The 23,770-nt window shown below is 51.3% G+C and overlaps 3 protein-coding genes across 5 annotated transcripts in view; 2 read left to right on the plus strand and 1 right to left on the minus strand.

Moving 5' to 3' along the window:
• Positions 1 to 13,167, plus strand: ICAM2 (intercellular adhesion molecule 2). Of its 2 annotated transcripts, none has more exons than XM_039859296.1 (5): positions 1 to 341; positions 8,581 to 8,683; positions 10,460 to 10,708; positions 11,878 to 12,198; positions 12,850 to 13,167. In XM_039859296.1, the coding sequence occupies exons 2-5, from the start codon at positions 8,623 to 8,625 to the stop codon at positions 13,029 to 13,031; spliced, it is 813 nt and encodes a 270-aa protein (XP_039715230.1). In that variant the 5' UTR covers positions 1 to 341; positions 8,581 to 8,622; the 3' UTR covers positions 13,032 to 13,167. The 2 variants fall into 2 exon arrangements, with proteins under 2 accessions (XP_039715230.1, XP_039715229.1); XM_039859295.1 differs by having other exon boundaries at positions 17 to 341; positions 12,948 to 13,167.
• A 391-nt stretch (positions 13,168 to 13,558) lies between these two features.
• PRR29 (proline rich 29) lies at positions 13,559 to 16,120 on the minus strand. The gene is made up of 6 exons (XM_039859297.1): positions 15,993 to 16,120; positions 15,685 to 15,760; positions 15,428 to 15,534; positions 14,418 to 14,644; positions 14,194 to 14,264; positions 13,559 to 14,006 (listed from the first exon to the last, which is right to left on the minus strand). The coding sequence occupies exons 1-6, from the start codon at positions 16,113 to 16,115 to the stop codon at positions 13,978 to 13,980; spliced, it is 633 nt and encodes a 210-aa protein (XP_039715231.1). The 5' UTR covers positions 16,116 to 16,120; the 3' UTR covers positions 13,559 to 13,977.
• Positions 16,121 to 21,861: 5,741 nt separating this feature from the next.
• SCN4A (sodium voltage-gated channel alpha subunit 4) overlaps positions 21,862 to 23,770 on the plus strand; it is a 42,583-nt gene continuing 40,674 nt past the window's right edge. For both annotated transcript variants that reach the window (XM_039859329.1, XM_039859327.1), the window contains exon 1: positions 21,862 to 21,906. The gene's annotated coding sequence lies outside the window, so the exon portion shown is untranslated. The remainder of the gene's footprint in view (positions 21,907 to 23,770) is intronic.

The raw sequence follows: 23,770 nt of genomic DNA on the forward strand, positions 1-23,770 counted from the left end.
GGAAGTTACTGCTTAATGAGAATAGAATCATTCGGGGAAGAGAAAAAAGTTCTGGAGAGGACGGTGGTGATGGTTGCACCACAATGTAAATGTACTTAATGCCACAGAACCGTACACTAACAGTGGTTAAAGTGGTGACATTTTATGTTGTGTATATTTTATGACGATTAAAAAGAAAAGAGGGTGTGAACCGAAACTGAGGTTAGTTTGAGATGAGAGCAGAACAGAGGAAGCATGTGACCTCGGAGTCGTGGGAGAGAGAGAGAAGCCTGACCTAACACCAGTAGCACCCGGTAGTGTCGCTAGCCCAGCAGCTCCTCATCTGGCTTTCACTTCTCGAGGTGAGCTCGACCCCTGCCTACCCCTCCTCCCCCATCGCGGTCATTCCGTTGAGCAGATGACCGGTAAGACCACAGTTCTCCCCTCCCTCTTGGCAGAGTGGAAAGGATTTGGGACAGAGTGTCAAGATCTGAGTTCTAATCCCTTCCTCTCTAGACCTCAGTGTCCCCCTGGTAAGCACCGGAGCTGCAGATCCCAGAGTTCCTCCTGGCTGGATGTTCCCAGCTCCTCAGAGATCCTGTCTCTGAAGCCATGGGCCTTGCTTTTGTCATTATTTCCTGTTTTTGTCCTCTTGCTTCCTCCCTTGCTCTGTGGTCCAGGTGACAGATTTAGAAGTGTGGGGCTGCCTTTTTTGTCTATGAGCCCATGTGCGTGTGACCTGGGCCATCTGATCCGGGCTGGAGCTGATACGCAGGGGAAAGAACAGTCCCCATTCTTTGGGGACTGCCTCTGGGGCTCATGATGACACTCAGTGAAATCATCCCTCCCAGGTACAGGGGGACTTTCCTAAACTATAGCTCACATTGCCATGGAGCCTCCTCTTCTTTCTAGACACGTAGGAATTTCTCTTTTCCCTTTGTAATCTTTCTGTGAAATTTACTATGTGGCACACACATGTACACATATGTAACATGTGTGTACATTGTCTACAGCATGGTAATATCACGAACAGCCCTGAACCCGCCACTCAACACAAGAATGAAATATCACTAAATTTGGCATCTACTTTTGTGCTACTCACTTCCCACCCAGACGTAACCACCCTTCTAATTGTGTTTATTGTTCTCTTGATTTTTTTAAAGTGCTTTATCTCATATGCATACTTATTTTATGAAACGGTTATATAACATTTACTGTGTGCTAGGCACTGTTTTAAATACTTAAAAACGTTAACTCATTTAATTTGTTTAATCCACACAACAACCTGCGAGGAAGGTATTGTTATTAATCCCATATTACAGAAGAGGAAACAGGCACAGAGAAATTAAGTGACTTGCTCAAAGTCAAACAAATTGTAAGAGGTAAGCACAGGATATGTCGTCTAGTTCTTAGCGCAAAAGTTCCCCTAGGGCATATATCTGAGAGTGGACATGTGGGTTATAGGATGTAAGCGTATTCAGCTTTTCAAGATAACGCCTGATTATCGCCCAGAGCCAGCGGTCTCCAACGTTTTTGGCACCAGAGACTCGTGCATCTATGAGAACCTCATGCCTGATGCTATGAGGTAGGTGGAGTTGAGGCGAGATGCTAGTGCTGGGGAGCGGCTGCAAATCCAGATGAAGCTTCGCTCTCTTGTTCACCTGACGCTCACTTCCTGCTGTGTCGCCCGGTTTCTAACAAGCCACACCAGTTAGGGGTCCATGGCCCCAGAGTTGGTGACCCCTGTCCCAGAGGGCTAATATACCCTCTCACCAGCAATTATAAAAATTCCTATTCACCTGCAACCTTTCCAATATTTGATTCTTGTTAGATTTTTTTCACTTTTACCAGTCTGGTCGATATCAAATGGTATCCCATTGTTGTTTTAATTTTAATTTCCCAGGCTATTATTGAGTTAAATCATCTTTTCATTTATTTAGACATGTTTCCTTTTCTTTGAAATGTTCACATGTGTCTTTAATGTAGTCAAAGCTGTCAATTGTTTATTTTATGATTGATGATTTTGGGGTCTTGCTTAAGAAATCCTTTCCTGCCCCAAAGACAAAATACTGTATTTTCTTATAATAGTTTTTAAAGTGTTCTTTCACATATAAGTCCTTAATCTACATGGAATTGGTGTCTACATTCGGTCTGAGGTCAGGATATATTCCCTCCCTTTTCCTCCATATAGTTAACCAGTTGATTGAGTATCATGTATTTAATAGACCTTTCTTCACCCAATGATCTACAAGGCTACCTTTGTCATGTGACAGAGCTTTATACAAGTTATTTCTGGGCTCTTTATTCTGTTGCATTGGTTAATTTGCCGACACCTACACTAATAACGTAATTTATAACGTCTTCATATCTAGTACAGCAAATCCCCTCACCTTATTATTCTTTAGGGGTACCTTCGACCTTTTGCTCTTTCATCTATGTTTTAAAATCAGCTTTCAATTTTCATGAAAAAAATCCCATTGGGATGAATTGGAATTGCACTGAATCTGTAGTTCAGTGAGGAGAGAATGGCATCTTTCTAGCATCGAATTTCCTATTCGTGAACACAGGCTCCCTCTCCATTTGTTTAGATCGTATGCAATGCCTTTTAATAAGGTTTTATAACTTCTTACTATAGGTTTTATACGTGTTTTTCTAGGTTTATTCCTATTTTTGTGCCATTATAAATGGTGTTTTTTAAATTATATTTTAGTATGTTACTGATATACACGAAAGCAACTTATTTGCAGATATTGATTTTATAGCTAGCTGCCTTGCCAAAACCTCTTATTATTTTGAATCATTTGTCTGATCATTCTTTTAGATTTTCTACATAGGTAATTATATCATATGAAAATACTTATGGTTTTGCTCTTTCCCCATCCTTAGGCCTTTAATTTTTTTTTTCTTACTGCACTGTTCAGGACCTCTGGTACAATGTTTAATAGAAGCAGAGATACTGTGCATCCTTGTCTTGTTCCTGATTTTAAAGAAAATGCTCCTGAGATTTACTCATTAAAAATAATATATGTAAGCTTTTTTGTAAGCTCTCTTTTTCAGGTTAAGGATGTTTCCTTCTAATTTGCTAAGAGCTTATACCATGAAAGGATTTTGAATGTCAATTTCTTTCCTCGTCTGTTGAGATGATCATGTTTTTTCTTCTTAAATCTGTTAATGTAAGTTTTTAGTTCGAGCTCCTTCAAAAGCAGAGCCTGGAGCAAGGACAAGGGACAGGTGGGTTATTTGACAGGTGATTCCAGGAAGCAGCACCTGAAGGATCAGGGAGACTGAAACAGGGAAAGAGGAAAAGCCAATTTAAATGTGCATGTCTGATGACGCAGCTGTAGGCAGGAAGAACTCAGTTCTACTGGGACCTTTGGTAAGCCTACGAGATGCCACCCGGAATTGCCCACGGGAAAGAAGGAGGCTGGAGTGTGTATCCACCAGCTCCTGTCCCCTCATGGATTGAGGGTTGCAAATTAGACAACTTTCCCACACTTGTAAACCACTGTGAGGCAGAAAGAAACATGATACAAACTTGAGGTGGGACATTGGCAGCATAAGGTGAGTCTAAGTTTGCATGAAATTATCCACTGTAAGTACAGGTGCTATCAGAAGCGAGCAGAAGCAATGTGACATAGAGCACCAAAGCTTACCATCGCCAGTGTAATAAATGATATTTGTGGGTTTTCTATCATGAAACCACCTTTGCATGCCTGAGGTAAGCTCCACTTAGATGTGATATCTTATATATATCTTTATATACTGCTAGATTTGAGTTGCTAGTATTTTTCTTATAATGTTGCATGAGCGAGATTGGCTTCTTGACTTTTCTTTCTCATCCTGTGCTTATCTCATTTTGTTATGAAATTTATACTGGCCTCATAGAAAGAGTTAGAGAGTGTTCCTGCTTTTTCCATTCTCAGAAAGAGCTTTTATAAAATTAGAATTATCTCTACTTAAACTTCTGTAAAACTATCTGGACCGGGTATTTTCTTTGTGGGAAGATTTTAAATTACTGATCCATTTTTTTAAATAGCTATAGAATCATTTGGGCTTTTTATTCCTTCTTAAGTTTGGTAAATTATATTTTTCTAATATTTGATCTACTTTCATATATCTTGACATAAATTATTTATAGTCTTTTTTTCTTTTCATTGTAAAATACATATCAAGTGTACCATCTTAACTATTTTTTGTCTGCTTCATTATACATAGTTCATAAATGAATATTAAAATTTCTTGCCATGATGGTGGTTTTATCTCTTTATAGTTCTTGAACCTAGATGCTTACAAGTTTAGAACTATTATAACATCCTGGCTAACTGACCCTTTAATTTCAGTATTCACTCTATCCCTCGTATTTTTGTGGTTAAAAATCAACTTTGTCTGATATCAGTAGTTGGTTGTGTTTTAAGTACATTGCTTTCGAGCCCATCTCTGGAACTATTTCATACAAAACGGAAACTCTACCCACAAAATAACAATTCTTTGTTTCCCCTCCCCCCAGACCATGGCAACCACCTGTGTACTTTCTGTTCCTGTGAACTTTTAACGTCTTTTTTATCTCGTAGTATGTTCCTGTTTTCATTCCTAATAACATTTATTTGTGCTTTCTTTTGTTTATAAATAAATTTTATCAGAGATGTGCCCATTCTATTAGTTTTTTCAGAGAATTAACTTTAGGTTTTATTGATCCCGTCTACCACATCTTTTGTTTTCTATGTTATTGATCTCTTCTCTTTATAAGCCTTGAGTTTACTTTTGGGTGGGTGTACATCGTTTTGTGTACTTTGTTTGTTTGATTTCTTCTCGTATTATCTTTATTTCCTTTTGTGTCACTTTTCGGTTTATTTTACTGATCTTTTTTTCTAACTTCTGGAGTACTTACTTAAATTGGATACTTATTTCAGACTCTTTTCTGATATAAGCTTTCAAGGCTATAAATTTCCCTCTAAGTACCACGTTCGATGTAGCCCATAAATTTTAATATGTTTTTTTTTTCATTATCACTCAATTCTAAGAATTTTACAATGTGTTATTACTATTTTTCTTTGACCCATGGGTTTTTACATTACCAGATATGTGTGGGGTTTTAAAACGTTTCAAAAAATCTGACAATCCCTGTCTTTTAACTATAGTTAAAATTTTCCTCTTTATTATGATTATCAATAAATTTGGACTTTTTAATACTATCTTTTTAAAAATTTACATTTGCCCCACTTTCTCTCTCCCTTTTCTCCTTATTTAATTATTTGATTGATTGAAAGGTTTTTTAAATATATACCGTTTTAACCCTCTGTGGTGGTTTAGAATTTATACACTCTACCTTTGCTGATGTTCCTTGAAATTTTGCCATGCTCACATAACTTAAAATGCATCCTCCCTTCTAAACAACACAAGGAATCTAGAATATTTTAGCTCTAATCTTCTCTCATATATTACTGCCCAGCATTTTAATTTTGAACTCTTTAAAACTTCTCAAATAAATATTATCAATATGATTGCGGACAATGATTGCCATTTTCTCTTCTCATCCTTCCTTCTCGCATAGAGAAGTGTCCTGTGATCATTTTTAATTCTACCTGACACATGTCTTTAAAAATCCCTTTAGCGTAGGGGTCTTGAAGATAAGCCCTTTCGGTCTTTGTTCATCTGTATCTTTATTTCGCCTTGCTTCTTGAAACATGGTTTTACTGGGAACACAGTTCTAGGCTGACGGTTGTTTTCTTTCAACAGGAATATAAGTGATAGACAAAAGTCACCGGATTGAGACTTAGTCATCCCTGTGGAAGAGATGAGTTCATTGCCTAAACTGAGGCTCCAACCTTCCCTCCCCTCAAATTTTCTCATATCTTCCAGAGGCCGTGATTCCCTCTGGTGCCCCAGCTACTTGCTGTCCTGTACGCATGTGCAGTAACTCCCCTTCTACCATGACCTACATCTAGCCTTGACTCCCATGAGCAGGTTCGAAGGGCCAGAACCTTCCACTGATGTCCAGCCTAGAAAGCTCTTTCATTTCAGCACAGAATCATTGACAGCCACTCAACCCAGCCTCCCACTCACCAGAGCCCACCTCACCTCACCCCCCAGACAGCACATTATCTGTGACAGGCATGGATCACCTTCCTTCCACCACTGAGCTGTCTTTTTGTCAGCTTCTTCACTCCCAGGGCCTGCCTCATGGGCATCTGCTGTTTAGGACCAGAAAGGGAAGGCTCTTTTTCCTGCCAGCTCTATTTTAGAAAGACCCAAGAAAAACCCTGTCCAGGCCTAACTCCTAATACCTGTCTTCCTGGACTACGGGACCATGATTGTCCATGTTTATGCTGCCAGCCCAGCTAGGGGGCCTGGGGGCCAGCAGAGACATCAATAGAAGGAGAAAGATATGCTGAGCGGACCTAAAAGAAAGGCCCTCATCCAAGGTTGTTTGTGTTGTTTACCAGAGCTATTTCTTAATTTGCTAATCTACTCATCCATCTGTCTACCAATTAAACCGTTATTAAGCACTTACTATGTGCAGGCAGTGTCATATTCTGGTGAATATAGCAGTGCATGTGATTTGGCTTCTGCCCTAATGGATGGACGGGCCGGTGGGGAGGGAGGGAAGACTGCCGTGTAAGAATGCAGTCTCCATGTCTAACAAAGCCGTGTTCACATGCCTGGTGTGCCCCGTCGGGGAGGGCCTGCCCGGGGGCATGGAGGAGAGATCAAAGGAGGAGTTGGTGGGTGGGAGCAGGACCTGGCAGGCTCAGGGCAGGACCCGTGGGCCCCAGAAGCCTCACTGGTACCCAGGAGTTGGAGTCAGGCTGGCCCAGCTCCGTGTATGGCTGGGGTTCACAGGCACTGTCCCTACCAGAAACCGTTTGGAGCTCTCTGTGCATAAACCACCCACCATTCCCAAGACCCTCGTAGCAAGGAAGTCCCCAGCAATTTCTCTGGCCTTCTGCTGCCTTGCATTTCCCTCCCGTGGGTCTCCTGGGAAGCTGGCCCCCAAGAAACCTTCTCTTGCCCCTACTTCGGCAGTCTCCTAGGTATGTGACCTTGAAGAAATCACTTAATCGCTCTGTGCCTCAATTTCCCCATCTGTAAGATGGGGACAGTAACAGTACCTACTTTATAGAGTTGGGGAATTAATTAGTTGACATTTATCAAGTGCTTATCACCTGTACTCAGTAAATGTTTGTTTTTGTATTATTATTATTTTTTGTAGTTATTGTTATTATTATTCAGACCCAGTGGGGACCACAGAGTTGCCACCTGGGCAGCGATGGCTGTCCGAGCCCCGGGGCCACCCTTCAACCTCTAGCTGGGGCTGGAGGGGTGTTTCCTGCGGCCCCACGTGCGCTGGATCCCCGGGCTGGGCTTTGGCTCCAGCTTCTTCTCCCTCTTCTTCCTTCTGCATCCTTCTTCTGCGTCATTTGGAAGTCCGGCAGCCTGTCAGGGACTTCTCTGGGCCTAGGCTGGAAAGGGCAGCACTTGACAATGACACAGAATGGTAACAGTCTTTGACCTCAGCAGCCAAAGAGAAGGGCAAGACTGTACCCCACCCTCCCAACCCGGGGACAAGGTTTGGCCTGAGCTCTAAAAACACTGGGGTGTCCCTTTGGAAAGGCCCCATCTGGGGTACCCCTGAGGAAGCAAGAGGGCCTGCCCCTGTCCCCGTCTCCCTGGTTCCCTGGTCCCAGGGGGCTCTTAGCCATCACTGGAGCATTAGAAGGCTGAATGTGTCGGGATCAAAGGCCCCCTAGCGAGGCCCTCCCCACCATCAGATTCCCCTTCTCATCTGCTCACTGCTCCTGGAGATACCAGCAACACGTGATGGAACCTCCTAGAAGCAATGCAACTTGTCAGGCGCTAACCCCCAGACCAAGGCTCCCCGCCTGGAGCAGGTGGCAAGGAGACACTGTAAGTCAGGCCCCAGGATGGAGGCTGGCGATTTGGATGACTATTACTTCTGTGCCTGGGCTGCCAGGGATTATTGTGGGAGCACTTCCTAAGGCTCTAGACAGCAAGACATCCTGTATCAGCTGAGTCAGACAGGTCGAGGGTGAAAGCTGAGCAGGGTGTTAAGTTTTAAGCAAACTTGTGCTCGGCAGTTGGCTGGAGTACCTCCAATTCCCACCCAGGTTTTCCAGGAAAAGCCCCGCTCTCTACCTGCTTTGCTATGGTGACCCGTATCCTGGACAGGACCTGACCGGATATTCTCTTCCCAGAGGGCACCCCAAGATTGTATCCTGTGAGATCTTGGGGTTCTCCAGATCTGGGGCTTATACACATCACTGTCCTCTGTGCCCACACGGTGCACGTCGCTCACACGTATGTGCATGCTTGTCCATACGTGGGCACCCACACTGCCCTGTTCCTGTACAGGAAGGAGCGTGCCAGGAGGATTAGGTTATGGCTGCTTATCAGCAGCTCCCCAGGTTCCTCTGCCTGGATTGTTGTGGGCCTGGAGCCCTGGGAGCCCGCCTCCTACGTGGCTTCCCTCGGGCTGCTCAGATAATGAGAGGAAATGTGGTCATCGGCTCACAGGAGGCTGGAGGTTCCGGGCTGCTGCTCCAGGCTATCACTCCCTGACCTGCACCCTCCATCTCTCTCCAGGCGGCCCTCAGCTGTCCCCTGAGAACTAGAACGTCACTTGAGATGTCCCCTTTTGGTTTCTGGGGCCTGCCCGCAGCCCTCCTCGCCCTGCTCTACTGCCCAGGTAAGCTAGTGCCTGGGGTTCCTGACTTGGCACGTGCCAGCTCAGAGGGTGGGCCGCCTGCTTCCTTGGCTTTGGGTGGGGGTGAGGGGTGCTGGCCCTGAAGTCTCTGAGGCTTTGAACACAGAGGCCACCTGCCGTGAGAACAAGACGCTGTGCCAGCCTGGCTTCCCTGTGACCCTGGGCATGGGGTGGGCATCCTGGCCTTTTGGACATCAGGTTGAACCGGCCCCACAGCTTCATGGCACGCATGTGTGTGTGTGTGTGTGTGTGTGTGTGTGTGACGTATTGTGTGTGTGTGCGTGCCAGGTCGTGGAGGCGAAATGGTGGGATGCTGAGGTTCCAGGGAAGGGGAGGGCATGCCTCAGCAAGTTTTCAGATGTGGCCTGGGGGACAGCAGGGGGCAGCAGAGGACTCACCGTCTGGCTTTCTTCCGAGTGAAAATGAGCCTTCCAGTGGGCCAAGGGGACTGTGAGGGAAAATGCCAGCACGCGCCTGGCGCTGTTTTAAAATAACCTGCCAGGTGCTTTCAACGGGTTGTCTCATCACACTTCCCACAACGTCATGGTGGCGAAGGGACTGCTAGCCCGTGTCACCGACGAGGAAACTGAGAGAAGGCACCTTGCCTGAGGTCACGTAGCTGGCACATGATGAACCCAGGATTCAAATCCAGCTCTGTCTGCCTGCAAAGCCCCGAGGACTGAGCGGGGACATGTAGGTGTGGTGCTAGCACAGGACACAGGCTGCGCCCAGCTGGCTGGGATCATTGCTGAGTGGGAGGTCAGTGCTGAGGGCTCAATCTTCGTGTATCAAAGACCTCCTGGATGTCTGTCACACAGAGGGCATTGTGCTAAGCACGATGGGAGACAAGGCCCTGCCTTCTAGAGCCTCCAAAGCCGCTAAGGGAGAGTCAACACGAATACGAACCACTAGGACCACGGGTCCTACGCAGGCTGGTACCACTTCTTTTCTGACTTTCTCCTCCCCCCTGCCTTTTTCCTCGCTGAGCTATTCCTCAAAGACACCGAGCACACTCCCGCCCCAGGGTGTTTAAGCTGGCGGTTCCCTCTCCCCGGAACACTCTCCCCCAGATATCCGCAGGGCTCGCCCCCACCTCCCTCATGTCTGCTTAATGTCATGATTTCAGGAGGCCTTTGCTGACCACTCTATGTTAAATGGCGACCCCAAGCCACTCCCTATGTCCTTTCCCAGGCACTGACCACCAGCTAACAGGCTGGATATTTCACTTGATCGTTATTATCTGTCTCTTCCTAGACTATGAGCTCGGCAAAGTCAAAGTTCGGTCTGCTTTGTTCACTACTGCAGAGCCTAGAACAGTGCCTGACACACAGCAGGTGTTTTAAAAGTATCTGAGGAGGGAAGGAAGGGAAAGGTTGAATCCAGGGCCACAGGGGGCTCAGAAGACGCAGTCCACCTCCAACTCCGAGTGGCCTTCATAGAGGAGGGCACCTTAGGCCTAGGCTTTGAAGGTCAAGTAGGATCCCTCTCCATGGAGAGAGAGGATATGCGTGAGGAAGACTAATCTGGAGGTGATGGGCCGGAGGAAGGGCCACCAGAGACAGGGAGACAGCCCGGGGCCAGCCTCCTCGGTCTAGATGTAAGACTGTGAGGCCTGAACGAGGGTCACGGGTCGAGGAGCAGAACCATCCTTGGCCTTTATTCTTGGGCTCCTCTTCCTTGATCGGACTACGAGTGGTGGGCAGCTTCACCGGGCAGGGCAACAGGGACATCTGCTGCCCAGCGTCTTCGGTCTTCCAGGGTCTGGTGAGAAGGCGCCGGAGCAGGTGGCAGTGAAACGCGGCGAACCCTATAAGGTCAACTGCACTAGCAGCTGTCCCCACCCTCAGATCAGAGGTCTGGAGACCACCCTGAACAAGGTCGAGCTGCAGAAGCATGCTCAGTGGACAGAGTACCTGGTCTCGAACGTCTCCCAGGACACGGTCATGTATTGCCACTTCACCTGCTCTGGGAAACAGATGTCAAAGACTATCAGCGTCCGTGTGTTCCGTGAGTGCCACACACTGGGTCCCCCTTCCTCTGGGCAGAGCCCGCGTCTGCCGCATGGGCGCAAAGCTGCCATTACTGCACCTTGGCACCTCTGTCACGGCCCCCACCTCCCTGGGCTCCTGGGGTGACAAGGAACAGGACCTAGGCCATGGGCTCAGGATGTGCTCATACCCTTCACTGGCCTCTGTGAACTTGCCGGCGACCCTGGTTTTGAGGTCCGCTCAGAGGAGGGTGAGCCAGCATGGTTAACATGGATCTAAAAGGGCTTTCCCGCTCTGTGCTCACAGTCTCTGCCCAGCTCAGGAGCAGCTGGGTTACTGGAACACCCCCTGTCCCGTGACAAGTAGCAGGGGCACCATCAGGAAGGCTGGCACACACTCTGGTGTCCCTCGGCCTCGTTGAGAGAAGGTCAAGGAGTCACTAGGTGCTTTTATCTTGCCCTGAGAGCCCTTGGCAAACATGGGGCCTTCACGCACACACCTGCCCACAAGCCATGGAGACACTCTGCATAGGCCAGGATTCTCTCAGCATCTCGGCGTCAAGGGTACCTCTTGGGTCCTCCCCATGACTGACGTCAGTGGATCAAATGAATAGAAAGATGTCCCAACATATTATCCTGGGGTGATGGAGGCATGGTATTCTAGTTCAAAGGGGAATGTGGGGGACCACCGAGGGCCCTGTTTGATAAATGATCAACACGGCTGTGAACTTGATCCTGGAGAACTAAGCAGGTCTGACTCCAGCCCCCACCTCTCACGTGAACACCTCACAGCGCATGGCTCAGTTCCAATGAGCACTTTCTTTTAAGTCTCTCTGAATGTAATTATCCAGCTGTTTAATTTTTGAAAAGTTGTTTTTCATTTCTGGAGAGAAAGAAGACAGATCCAAACATTTATATCTTTCGGGTTCATTGTACAGTTTCTAGACCTTCTCTTTGTAGACACCTGACCACCTCCATTCCGGAAACCATCATGTCCATAAAACTACCACCCAGTATGTCCTCCTCCTTCCTCCTCACACTCTAGAGCAAGCCAGGCCCAGCCTACTTCTTCTTCCACGAGCCCAGCCAGGGACCTAAGAACACTGTGGTGACGGGATGGTCCTGGCTGCATAGGCTTGTTGGGACTACACCCCCATCCTGACCAGACCGCCCACTTTCTCCCCTGCAGACCCTCCAGAGCAAGTGCTGCTCGAGCTGCAGCCTGCTCGGGTGACTGTGGGCAGGCCCTTCACCATTGTGTGCAGCGTGCCTGCTGTGGCACCCCTAGAGAAACTCACCCTCACCCTGCTCCATGGCAAGAAGCCCCTGCACACCCAGACCTTTGGGAGTGGAAAGGATGACCCCCAAGAGGCCACAGCCACACACAACGCCACAGCGCACAAGGAGGACGGCCACCACAACTTCTCCTGCCGAGCTGAGCTGGACCTGCGCTCTCTCGGCGGGGACATCATTAGCAGCGTCTCAGAGGCCCGGGCGCTCCAGGTCTACGGTGAGGGGGAGCCCCCGCCAGACAGAGGGAAATCAAAACCTTAGCCTACTCTCTGCCAGCTCAAGGCGTAGGCACCCTGGGGCCCCACATTTAGTCCAGAGGGCTCCCTCTTACACTCCCTGTTCCCTGAAGCTTCCTCCAAGTCACCAGCTTCCGAGTCCCTAGCTTGGACCTGGACTACTTGTTTGGCAATTAGTGAGCTGTGTGACCTTGACCAAGTCGACCTCCTCTCTCTGGCCTCAGCTCCTCTCTACAATGAAAAGTTTGACTTAATTGACCCTAAGGTCCCCTGGAGCTCCCCTGTCCTGACTCTTAACAGCCAAAGTGTCCCCTGTCTTCAGGGAGTTTGGGAGAAGCTTGCTCAGCTCTGTCCAGAGAGGGGTTGGCCTAGACCATGCCATTGTCCTGGCTAGCCAATGGCAACCACATGCTGACATCTGCCCTCACAGTCTCACAGAGGCCTGGCTGGTGGCCTGGACCCCAGCTTGCCTTTCCCCTAGATAATACACCACTTGCTACTCACCTGCACAACACAGTGTGACTGCAGGATGGACAAGGGCTGGGTGGGTGACGGATGAGCCTCCACCGCCCCTGGGGTCCTGGCATCTAGGCCCAGAGGACTTCTAAGACCATTGCCCCCTCCTTCCCCAGAGCCCATGCAGGACAACCAGATGGTCATCATCACGGTTGTGTCAGTACTGCTGTTCTTGTTTGTGACATCTGTCCTGCTGTGCTTTATCTTCGGCCAGCAGTGGCACCAGAGACAGAGAAGGACCTACAGGGTGCAAGAAGCTTGGAGGACCCTGAGACGGACCTGGGCCCAACCTACATGAGCGGTGTGTCCACCACCACAGCAGCCTCTGGAGCTCCTCAGGGTTTGAGTCCAGCCCTGGCTGAAGGACTGTGGCAAGCAGTAGGACTTTTGGGAATATTTCTTTTTCTAATGTGAATACAAATACCTGGACTTAACCTCATGCCTCAATGCCTCCTCCTAGGAGAACACTCAATGGCCGGGAAGGTGACCCATCAGGCCTGGACTTTTCTCCCCAAATGTCTCCTCAGTAATCCTCCACCCACTCCTTCACAGGGGCCTTCCAGACCCTGGGGTACCCCCGTGCTGACCACCCCGGGCACCAGACACCCACCCCCACTGGGCCCTGAGTGACAAATTCCTCCTGAGGGAGGGCTGGGGAGATGGACCCTGGCCCTGTGGGGCAGACATGCTCTGCTCCCACGTGGCCCTATGGGAACTCAAGCCACTACTGGTATGAGCAGGACATGGTCAACAGAGCTGGCTTCCAAGGGTGAGGATGGGGACCCAATGGAAGTGGCTCAGCTCCAGGACCCTCCCGGTCAGGTGTCTCCCCCATCACTCTGGGCCTTTAGAGAGCTGTGGACAACAAAAGCAGTCCTGTACTCTCACCTCCTACCCTATTATTAGGTCAGTCGGAGACCCCTGCAGCCCTCCGATCTTCCCAGAGAGAGGTGAGGGGAGGAAGTCGAGAGAGCTTTCAGGTCCCCAGCACCCCCGCAGCCAGGCAGGAAACAGTGGAGCAGAGTTGGGCTTTCATGTGGCTTCTTACTCCAGAGAAGAAATGAGGCAGGTTCAGAGTCTTCGTGGGGTGGAGATGGGACTGATTCACAGGGAAGCGAGGGACTGGTTGGGGGCCGATCTGAGAGAAGGTGTGGCCGCAGGCCCCGGGGGGCACGTGGGGGGCTCCGGGGCTGTTTCTAGCCTTGCAGTGAAGCTGGCGTGGGTCCCTGGGCCAGCGTCTGTCTTCACAGTAGGCTCTCAGCGTCATAGTAGTCTAGGGGGAGACAGCACCCAAGTCTTGACTCCCTCCTGCCTCAGTGGACCCCCAGGAGGGAAAGGGGTGGGGACAGGCCAGTTGCCTGCAGCGGTGACAGTAGCAGTCACCCCAGGGGAACATGATCCTCCTGGCCTTCTGACTCATCTCTAGGCCTGGGCCTCACTGCCACCGAACCTGCCCCTACCTGAAGCCGGGGGCACATCTGCACCTACAGTCCCTGTGGCGCTGGGGGGTGGGGGAGGGGGCACTGCTCTCCTGAAATGGAAGTGAGAAAAGAAATACCCCCATCAGAAGTGGCCTCTGGTGTTTCACCCACAAATATCTCCCCACCCTCGGCCTCAGGCCAGCTCTTCCAGCCCAGCCCCAGAGCAGGGCCCTGGCAGTGCCCAGACCTCCCACCTCACTTACACCCCCCTTCTCCAGGAGGCAGGAGGGCGGTGCTGAATCCTGCACGTGTCCTGCAAGTGAGGCGGATATGGGGGAAGGGATGAAAACAGTGCTGGCCAGGGTCGCAGGGGCTCCGGAGCGGGCATCAGGCAGGGCAGGTAGTGGTGGTGGAGCACCAAAGGCCCTTCCTCTGGGGCTTCCAGCTCCTCTTCCTCCCCACGCTCCTCCTGCTGACCCTCCGGGCAGACCTTGGGATCATGAGAAAGCGGAAGGAAGGTGGTGATACAGCACCAGGTTCTCCCTACTCCTCTGCTCCTCCGAATCATTTCTCCAGATACTCATCATCAAATGGCTACTGTTTATTGAGCTTTTACTACAGGCAAGCAAGGCACTGTGGAGACATTTATTCTTTATTTTGCAGGTGGGAAAAGTGAGGCTCCAAAAGGTCGAGCAACCTAGCTAAGGTCACCCAGCTAATAAGAGGCTGAACAGGGACTGGAAGAATCCAGGTGTGACACCAGAGCCGGGGCAGAAGTCCAGCAAGCTGCCCTTGACCTTGCTCCCAGGCCCTGGAGCCACCTGTGCTCCATCGGTGAGGTGGGGTACTCATCTCAGGGCCTCCCTGAGGGCCTGGGGTTGAGGGGCAGCGCTGCTCTTGCCACACTGGGTGGTGGACATACCCCTCACCGCTTCTAATGTGCAAAATCCTATCTGGCTTTCAAGGGCTAATTTTAAGGCCACCTGCTCTTCCAAGGAGCTTTCTCCTCATCTCCCAACCAGGTGAGCACACAGGTGGTGTACCTCTCCTGCGCCAGTCACAGCCAAAGTCGCCTTGTATTCGTAGTCATTCATTTACCCATTCCTTTGCCCAACAAACGTTAGTTGGGCTCCTAATAAGTATCAGGCCCCCTGCAGGCCCAGAGTACCGTGGTGTCATCTTTCTCGAGAGGGAACCCCAGATGGATCCCCACCCCTGAACCTGGAGGTGGGCTGCCCCGGTGGTCCACTCCTCCCATCCCCAGCCCTCGCACCTGTGGGAGAGGGGAGGCTGGTTGGAGATTGAGCGCTGCTGCCACCAGGCGACTCAGCAGCAGCTGGTGCATCTGCGCGGTCTGCAGCATCATCAGCTCCAGCAGGTCTAGGGGGCGGGAGTTTAGCAGGCCCTCGGCGGACCCATGCCAGGCCTCCCGTGCCCTCTGCCCCGACCTCAGGGCCTTTTCTCAGACACCTAGAGAATATACTTGGGCATAGTGGGCCACAGGAGGCGGGAGGGAGCCCGGAGTCTCACCTTCCTTCACGCGGCTGGGCTGCGGAGGTGGAGATAGGACGGACCACGGGAGGGGCTGCAGGACGGTCACCCAGGGCTGGGAGCAAGAAGAGACTCAGCCAGGCCAGGAGGAGAAAAGGTGGGGGCCCAACCTCTCCCCGCTGCCACCCCGCCCCCATGAGTTGTCTCAGTAACCCACCGCCCCACCGCCTCCCCGCTCCCTGCCAAGTCGCTCTCATATCCCCATCCCAGAGACGGCTCCCCAACTCGGCCATCGCCCCCTGGCCTCCGCAGTAAAGGCAGGCTCTGCTCCCTGGTTCAGCCCTTACCATCGTGGCTGCACTCTGCGGTGGAGGATGACTCCAGCTCCCTCCAGTCCCGGAGGCCATGGCCAGCTTCCTTGGGTCAGGGTTACCTTGACAACACTGGCGACGCCAAAGTCTCCCACGCATGCGCAGGTCCCGCCCAGGCTCCAGGTACCTGGAGCGTTTGCATTAATTAAGTCGCCGCCTTCTGCTCTCCTCTCTCCACCTCTGAGTTCAGCGGGTCCCCGGGACCTACCCTCCTCCCCCAGGAGGCCCGTTTCTTTCCTGGATGTCCACCTCCAGTTTCCCTGAGCGGGGCTGGGCGTCACATCTTATCCCTCAGGGTAATTCCCACGCTTGCGCATCCCCAGTACCGGGCCTGGGGAGGCCGGCCCTGACTCAGACACTTAGTTTTCTTCTGGTACCAAAGCTCAATTGATTAGGATGGTGAGTTAAGCAGAAAGAGAGAATTCTGTAGGAGCAGGCCAGGGGCCAGGGGCAGGTGAGCGAGGAGGAGGGAAGATCCTGTCACTCTGAGTCAGAGGGGGTTCTCCTGTGAGCCAAGGGTGGTTTCTGGAGCAGACCAAGAAAGGAAACACCAACCAAGTTCACAGAAAAGGCTGGGCCCTGGCCAGAAACAGGTGGCTAGTCCCTCGACTCCCCATCAGTCGTGGTTTGCTCCCTGGGTCCCCACCAAGGTGAGCTGCTGTTTGACAGAGGTGGAAAAGCCCAGGGAGGTCAGAAGCAGTGCCCAATATTGTCCCTCATCCAGGAGAAATGACCAAAGCATGCATTCTTTGACAGGAAGTTATCAAGGTCTTATTTGCTTAAGAACAGGTGAGAGGAGAGATCTATTTCAGGAACTGTGAACATCCTGAGATGGGCCCTGAGCAGCGGTCAAGGAAAATCCAGACAGGAAGCTGGGATTAGCACCCCCTGAGTTGCCCTTCCCCCACCTCCACTTTCATTCAGCCCCCCTTCCCTGAAGGTCTGCTATTTAAATCAGAAAGACCATTCCCACCCCCTCCTTTGAGCCCCAGTGACTGCCTCCAGGGGGAGGGGGGCTGTGGACAGGGCACTAGCTGTCTTTGTGGGTCTTCCAGCTTCAACAGCCATCAACAAACTGAGATCCGGCAGTGTGGTCACAGGCCCCCAGTGAGTGGGAAGGGGACAGAGGTGCATCTTTCCAGCTCCACCCTCACCCAGGGCGAAAGACAAAACCAATCCTGTGCTCACCACCCCCTACCTTGACCAAGGAGGTGCCTGTGTGTAGAAGGCATCCTTCTGAACCCTGAGACGCACTAGTGTATTCTCACCGGTTCCAGACTTGTTACGAAGTGAAAACGCAGCCATGAAACGAGAACAAAAATACAAGACTGTGCAAAGTCCCCCATGGGTGAGACGTCAAAGAAAAGATTATAAAGAAGAGCGGACTCCGGCGGTGAGGGATGGAGGCCGGAGGGAAGTGGAAGTCCTTGGGATGGGGCCAAGCGGTGTGGCAGGGAGAGGGCGGCCCAGGCTGAGGACACAGCCTGAGCAAAGGTGCAGATGCAGGAATGGACAGGGCCTGTAACGATCCAGTGGGTCAAACTGTCTGGCTGTGCTGGAGGACCTGGGTAGAGAGGAGGCCCTGCAGCCCAGACAGATACAGGTCAGACTCCAAGGCCAAGGTATGAAAGTCTTTGTCACGTGAGTCATAGAGAGCTCTTGGCGGGTTTTGAGCAGGAGAAGAATCAGGGGGCGACCTGTGCACAGCCATGTTTTAGGAAGATTCATCTTATTCCTCATATCTTTGTTTGTGTCAACCAGAATTAGCAAGAATGAATGTCTGATGGGGATGTGTCTTCCCAATGGAATACTATTCAGTCATTGACAACCTTGGTCTAGCTGTATCTATTGATGTGGAATGATATCCAAAAGAGTTGAGCAAAACAATCAGTAAGCACAGTAAGATCTGATTTCTGTTTTAAAAATCACATGTATATATGTGCGTGTGTGCGTCGAGAGAGGGAGAGGGAGGGGGCAACTATGGAGGAGCAACTACGGAGGAGGGGGTCTCCTGCCATTGGTTCCTGCACTCACCTACAGTCTCTTCACCCGGGGACATTTTCTGGCCACAGGTGAGGCAGGCCGGAAGTCATCCCAGGACCAATACTGAAGCATTAAAGGACAGGAGTTGCTAGTAAGCTCCCCAGACTCCGAACCTCAGTGGGACAAATCGGAGGGGTCCTCCCCACAGTCTCTCAGCGATCCCCGTGGCTTGGTGCCCCAGTCGTCACGGCGACAGCCTGCTCAAGCTCGCACGGTTTAGTGGCCTGTCTCCTCTTCCTGTCACTTCCCCCTTCTTCACAGTGCTTCCTGGAATTTGCTTTCAGATAAACTACTTGCTCCAAAATCCTTATCTCAGGCTCTGCTTTTTGGGGAGGAATCCAAACTAAGACACCAACCTCCCGCTTTCTCCATGTCTGTCCCCAGGCCGCTGAAAACTCTTGGGAAAAAAAAAAAAGCTATTTTAGTAGCTCTAGGATAAATTCGTTAGGTGAACCGAAATACTAAAATGAACAGTGATGAAAATTCATCTAAGAATATAACGGTCAATGAATTAAAGTGAGGCAAAGCTGGAGGTGGGGGGTGGGGCAGCAAGGAGGCCACCCCCTAAAGGAAGCCCAGAGCAGGCTGGAGGGGGCTGCGGAAAACAGGCAGGAAGAGATAATCCTTTTAATATCTCAGATGTAAGATTCCATGTTAACCCTATGTGACACTCATATCGGAAGTCAGGCCTGAGGTGAAACCTATCTAACGTCTATTCAGTCAGAGATCTTTGTCCAAGGAACCTGAACCTTTTACTATTTGAGGAAAGAAAAGCCACATCCTTACCTGCTACAGCGACTTGGCTTATTATAGAAGATCTAACGTCAGCCGAATGTGGAGGAGGTGAGGGTCCTTCTTCTTGACCTGCCTCCTATTATTTTCTTCGAGGCATCGAACACTCCACCTATTTCCTTTCCTTTTTTTTTTTTTTTTTTTCCCTCAAAGGAGACTCTTATTTGCATCTTTTGTTTTGTTTTGTTTTTGTCTTTAGTATCTCAAGACAAAATGTACCAAAAGTCCCCACCCCTGGTGCCTTGGTAAATCTATTCCTGGGACTGAGCTAAACATGGAAGAAGATTTCTAATCAAATGTGTTCATCGCACTGTTATTTTTAAGAGTCGAAAGTTGGACATGACCCAGTGTCTATTAGCAAGGGAATAGTTCTGTAAAATCAAGGGAATTTACTCAGAGGAAGTGTGCAGTCTTTGAAGATCACAAAACAATGAGCTCTCCCCTCAGAAAAGGAGAGAAAAGGACCCTTTTTAAGAATTCGAGTGGGAAATTTCAGTGCTGCTTCTTGGTACAGATGAGGAAGCGCCAAGCTGAGAGACCATCAATGGGCGCTTTGCTCGGGCCGTTCCCGATAGAGGCACAAATTGTCTTTGTTGTTTCGATACATATAAATCTTCAGGAAGGACTGAGATCAGCGTCCTCAGCTTACATGGCCAGCTTTTGGACCAACCACTGAGGCCAAGAGGATTAGCCAAAGCTAGGTAACATGTCCACCTCTGTGGTCAGGGCAAGGTGGCTGTCCTGTAACCGGCAGCCCCACCAGAATCACGTACTTGGAGTAGAGGAGAAGCAGTTCCCAAAAGGAAGGAGAAACGTTATCAAGAGAGAAAGACATTCATTTCTCTTGGGCTGTGGGGGAAAAAAATAATATTTAACATATAAATTTTTGTTCCCAATCAGCCCCATCCCTAATTCAAAAGATAGCTCGTGCGGATTAGAAAAAAATTAGCCCCTTCTAGATGTTTTGCTACCACCTGCTAGAAAATTATCATCTTAAATACACTAATCTGTAATGACTACCAATGTGATTGGTGCCCAGAATTGAGTAGTATACAACACACACAACTGAATGCAGCAGCTCTGCCCCCTCATCTGCTACTTTTCCCTTCAATTACTTCCATCCTTCATTGGAGAAAGTCTTACCCCATAGAGCTTTGGGCAGGAGCAAGGCAGAGGGTGAAAGGGCAGAGCCCCTCCCCCAGCACCCACAGACAGGGGCAGTGCATTCTCAAGGGGAGAGCAACCAGGAGTTCCAGAGAGTGGCCATTGGCAAAGCATATCCGAGCTGCGCAAGGCCGGTTTGAGTGATGAGAGGGACCCCAAAGAGCAGCTTTGGGGAGACAATGTGGGAAGGATATGAGAGAAAACACTTGCTTTTTTTCTGAATGCTAGAAGCAGCAGACTCTTGCAGAGAAGAGGCAGGGGCAGGCAGAAGCTGGATCACATTAGCAACGCGACCACATGAAAGTGTTTGTTGGAGAGGTCGGCGAGCAAAGCAGGATAAAGAACGACATGGAGACCAAGCTCGCCCCGATCCCTGGCCCAGAAGACACACCTCTGGTGTGGGAGGTCCAGGCTTGGCGGGGACTCCTCAACCACAGCCAGACCTGGCCCCCAAGAGGGTTGCACAGTGCTGAGGCTGAATCTAGAGTCACTGGGAGAAGAGGTGATGTTGGGTCCACCCCCAGGACCGAGAGTCACCACTCCGTGAGCCCCTCTCAAAGTCCACTCTGTCCGGGACTCAGCTCAACTGGGGCTCTGGCTGCTAGAAAAGACGGACCCAGGGGTGGGCCTGGGAGACTGGGGGAGTGCCGCAGGGAGCTTAGGGGAACCGGGTTCTGGATTCACCTAGGGGATTCTCATGTCTGCCTGGGGCAGGCGCCGGTGAGCAAGCCATGAGATGGGGCATTTCACAACTGCTCCACTAGGGGTCACCACAGCCCCAAAGTGGAGGGATGGGATGGCTCAACCAATCTCATTCCTCCCCCACCAGGTCCCCTTCCCAAGCTCTGAGGGACAGATGTCTAGCCAGTGGGATAGGAGGAGTGGTGGTGAAGAAATGACCCTCAAGACTGCTGTGTGTGTGTTCAGATATTTGATGTGTGAATGTGGGTGTTTGGGCGTGTGATGTGTGAGTGTGGATGTGTTTGGGTGTGCGAGGTGTGGGTGTGGGTGTGGGTGTTCAGACAGGCATACACTTGATAGAAACCTGGTGACCATAGGCACAGATAGGTGGCCCTTGTACATGTGAACAGGAGCGTGTATATGGGCACAGACAGCCGCGTGGAATTAAGTAACACGCATGGAAAGGCATGAAGGCACGAGCGTGACTGCGGTGTGCGTGTGTGTTCACACAGACGTGTATTCGATAACTCTGTTGTCCGTGATGTGCACTGGTGTTCACCTGGCAGGAGACTGCATAAGGCTACATGTATATAATAATACATAGGTACAGGCGAGCCTGATGTGAGCGTGAAGTGTGTCTGTAGGTGTGAGGACACGTGTGTGTGAATGGTGTAACATGCAGCCGAAGAATTGGTGTGAATGTATAAAGGGTGATTTATGTGTATGGCTGGGCGTGTGTGAGTGTGAGCATTTGTGTGGAGGGACGCATACGTGAGTGTATACCAGAGTGTGTGCGAGTGTGCGAGCAGTGTGTGCCATGGGAGTGCTTCTGGAAATGAGTGTGTGAAAGAGATTCGAGTATGAGAATGAGCTGTGTGATGGGAGGGAGAGCAACTGCGTGTATGGGCTCGTACGTGTGCCCCAGTGAGTGTGCGTGTGTGTGCACGTGCGTGGGCCAGTGCGTCACACCCCCGCCAGTGGGCCCCAGCCCATGCGGTCCCAGGCTGAGTCCATAGCACACCCAGTGAGGGAAGTGTGGCCGAGGCTCCCACCTGAAGATTGGCCCAGTCCTCAGGTTTCACTCATGACCCTGTGACATCAGCAGCAGCAGCTGTCCTCGCCGGCCGGCCCCCCCCCCCGCCAAGTCCCCCAGAGTCCCAGCCCCAGCTCGAGGTGGGCAGGACAGCAAGCACTGCGCTCTCATCCAACAGTGAGTACTGTGCCCCTCTGCACCCTGCCTGGGCTGGGCACCCCAAGGGCAGGCCACCACAAGGGGCAGAACGCCCTGGCCTCAAGCCCAGCCTGGCTCTGAGGAAGTCACCACTTTGCTCTGGGCACCGCTGTCCCCTCTGCCCACACCGGGCTCTGCTCTGTGACTGCCCCTGCTGAAGCTCCTGGTGCCTGACCCTCTGTCCCCAAAACTCGCCTCTCTCTGCACTGTCATCTGCTCTCTGTGCCCCTGTTTGGCCAGCTGTCCTCGTGCTCAGCAGGGGTCCTCACCCTGGTCACAAATGCCCCAGTGGTGAAGGTTCGGCTCCGGACAGGCATGGGGTGGCCCAAGGGACCGAGACTGGGCTGTGTTTCTTCAGGAGAGGAGAGTGGAGGAGCCAAAGCAATGACTCTGCTCTGCCTGTTAGCGGTGGCGGTGGCGAGAGGTTGAGAGGCAGGAGTGTGGGGGGAGGAGAGCGGCAGGAGGCCGGGCTGGGGGTGGCGGGCGGCTCCTTTGCTCTGCTGAAACAGGAATCTGTGAGATGCCAGCAGAGGACACTTCCCAGGCTACGCCACTCGCCCAGGCTCTGCCCACCGCCCTGCCTCTCCAGCCAGCTTGGGTCACAGTTGGGTTCCCTTCTTAGAGAAGCCGGGAAGGGGGCCGGGCAGAAAGCTACGCAGCCATAGCACTGAGGGGACTCTGGGGGACTCAGGAGACTGGAGGGGAGGTTGGGACAGGAGACGGGGGAAGGGGTGTGGTGCCAGGGCAGAGCACCGCCCTCTGGCAGAGCGGGGCACCCAGGACTCAGGGAGGGAGGGTGAGCAGTGGTTAGCCAGCCAAGAAGGCAAAATGGTCTGAGCAGAGATGGCGAAGGCACGTTTGGAGGTGTGCGGAGCTGGAAGGCGGTGGGGTGTGAGGGTTGCTGCTTACCAGAGACGGGCATCTGTCCAAAAGATTGGGACGTACCCTCTAGAGGGCCCTGCGGGTGGGAGGTGAGGGCTGCCTGGGGCTTTCCAAGAATGCACTGGTGTGGGAGGGAGGCCTGAGCCCTTTCCCCCTCCAGCAGGTTAAGTACTACGTCTTTGCCGCCCATTCCCCCTGCTCCAGGCACAGGGTCTGGACAGGGGACCCGTCAGGATGAGGGGTCCTGGAGCCCCATTGTTTGGAAGCTGCCTTCCAGGTAGAGACTAGACATGTCCCCTCCCCACCCATACCACCTGCAGCAGGGCCTGCACAGAAATAAATCAACCCACTGCCCCAGAAGGTTAGAGCCCAAAGGAGCCTTGAAGCCCATTTAATTCAGCCCACAACAATGAGCCAACTTAGAGAGAGTAGCTAGAGATAAGTTTGGGGCCAGTCTAGAGAGGGAGAAGGGGCTGACAGAGAGGCGGGGCGGAGCCATAGGTGGGCCTTGTTGTCACTCATCTGTGACAAAGGCTGTGACTATACCCAGGGCCCTAAGCTAAGCTAAGGAGACCCTGGGGGTGGCAGTGGCTGGACACAGGTGTGCAGGGCTGGGGTCGGAGGCAGAGAGGGCTGCTTCTCCCAGGACCCTCCAGATTCTTCTGGCGTCATCCCCAGTCCCCTGCCCATGGTAGGCGGCCTCTGTTATCGCACTAGTATTTGAAGCCACATCACCTATGCAGGACGACACAGGGACCTAGACATGACCCAAGGGTTTACCCTCATCTGCATCCCAGGCATCTCTCAGGGGATTGGCTGGAACTTTAGTGTGGTTTGGGGAAGGTAATTAAGGATCCTTCCCAGGTGGCCTTGTCCCGACCTGGCCCTGCTTGTCATTTCTGGTTGGGAACCTACATAGGATAGGGGTTCAGGACTTGGGGTCACCTTCCCAGTTCTAGGC

The sequence above is a fragment of the Pteropus medius genome, unplaced genomic scaffold (genome assembly GCF_902729225.1).
Source record: "Pteropus medius unplaced genomic scaffold, Ma_sr-lr_union100, whole genome shotgun sequence".
In the NCBI taxonomy this organism is placed as follows: Eukaryota; Metazoa; Chordata; class Mammalia; order Chiroptera; family Pteropodidae; genus Pteropus; species Pteropus medius.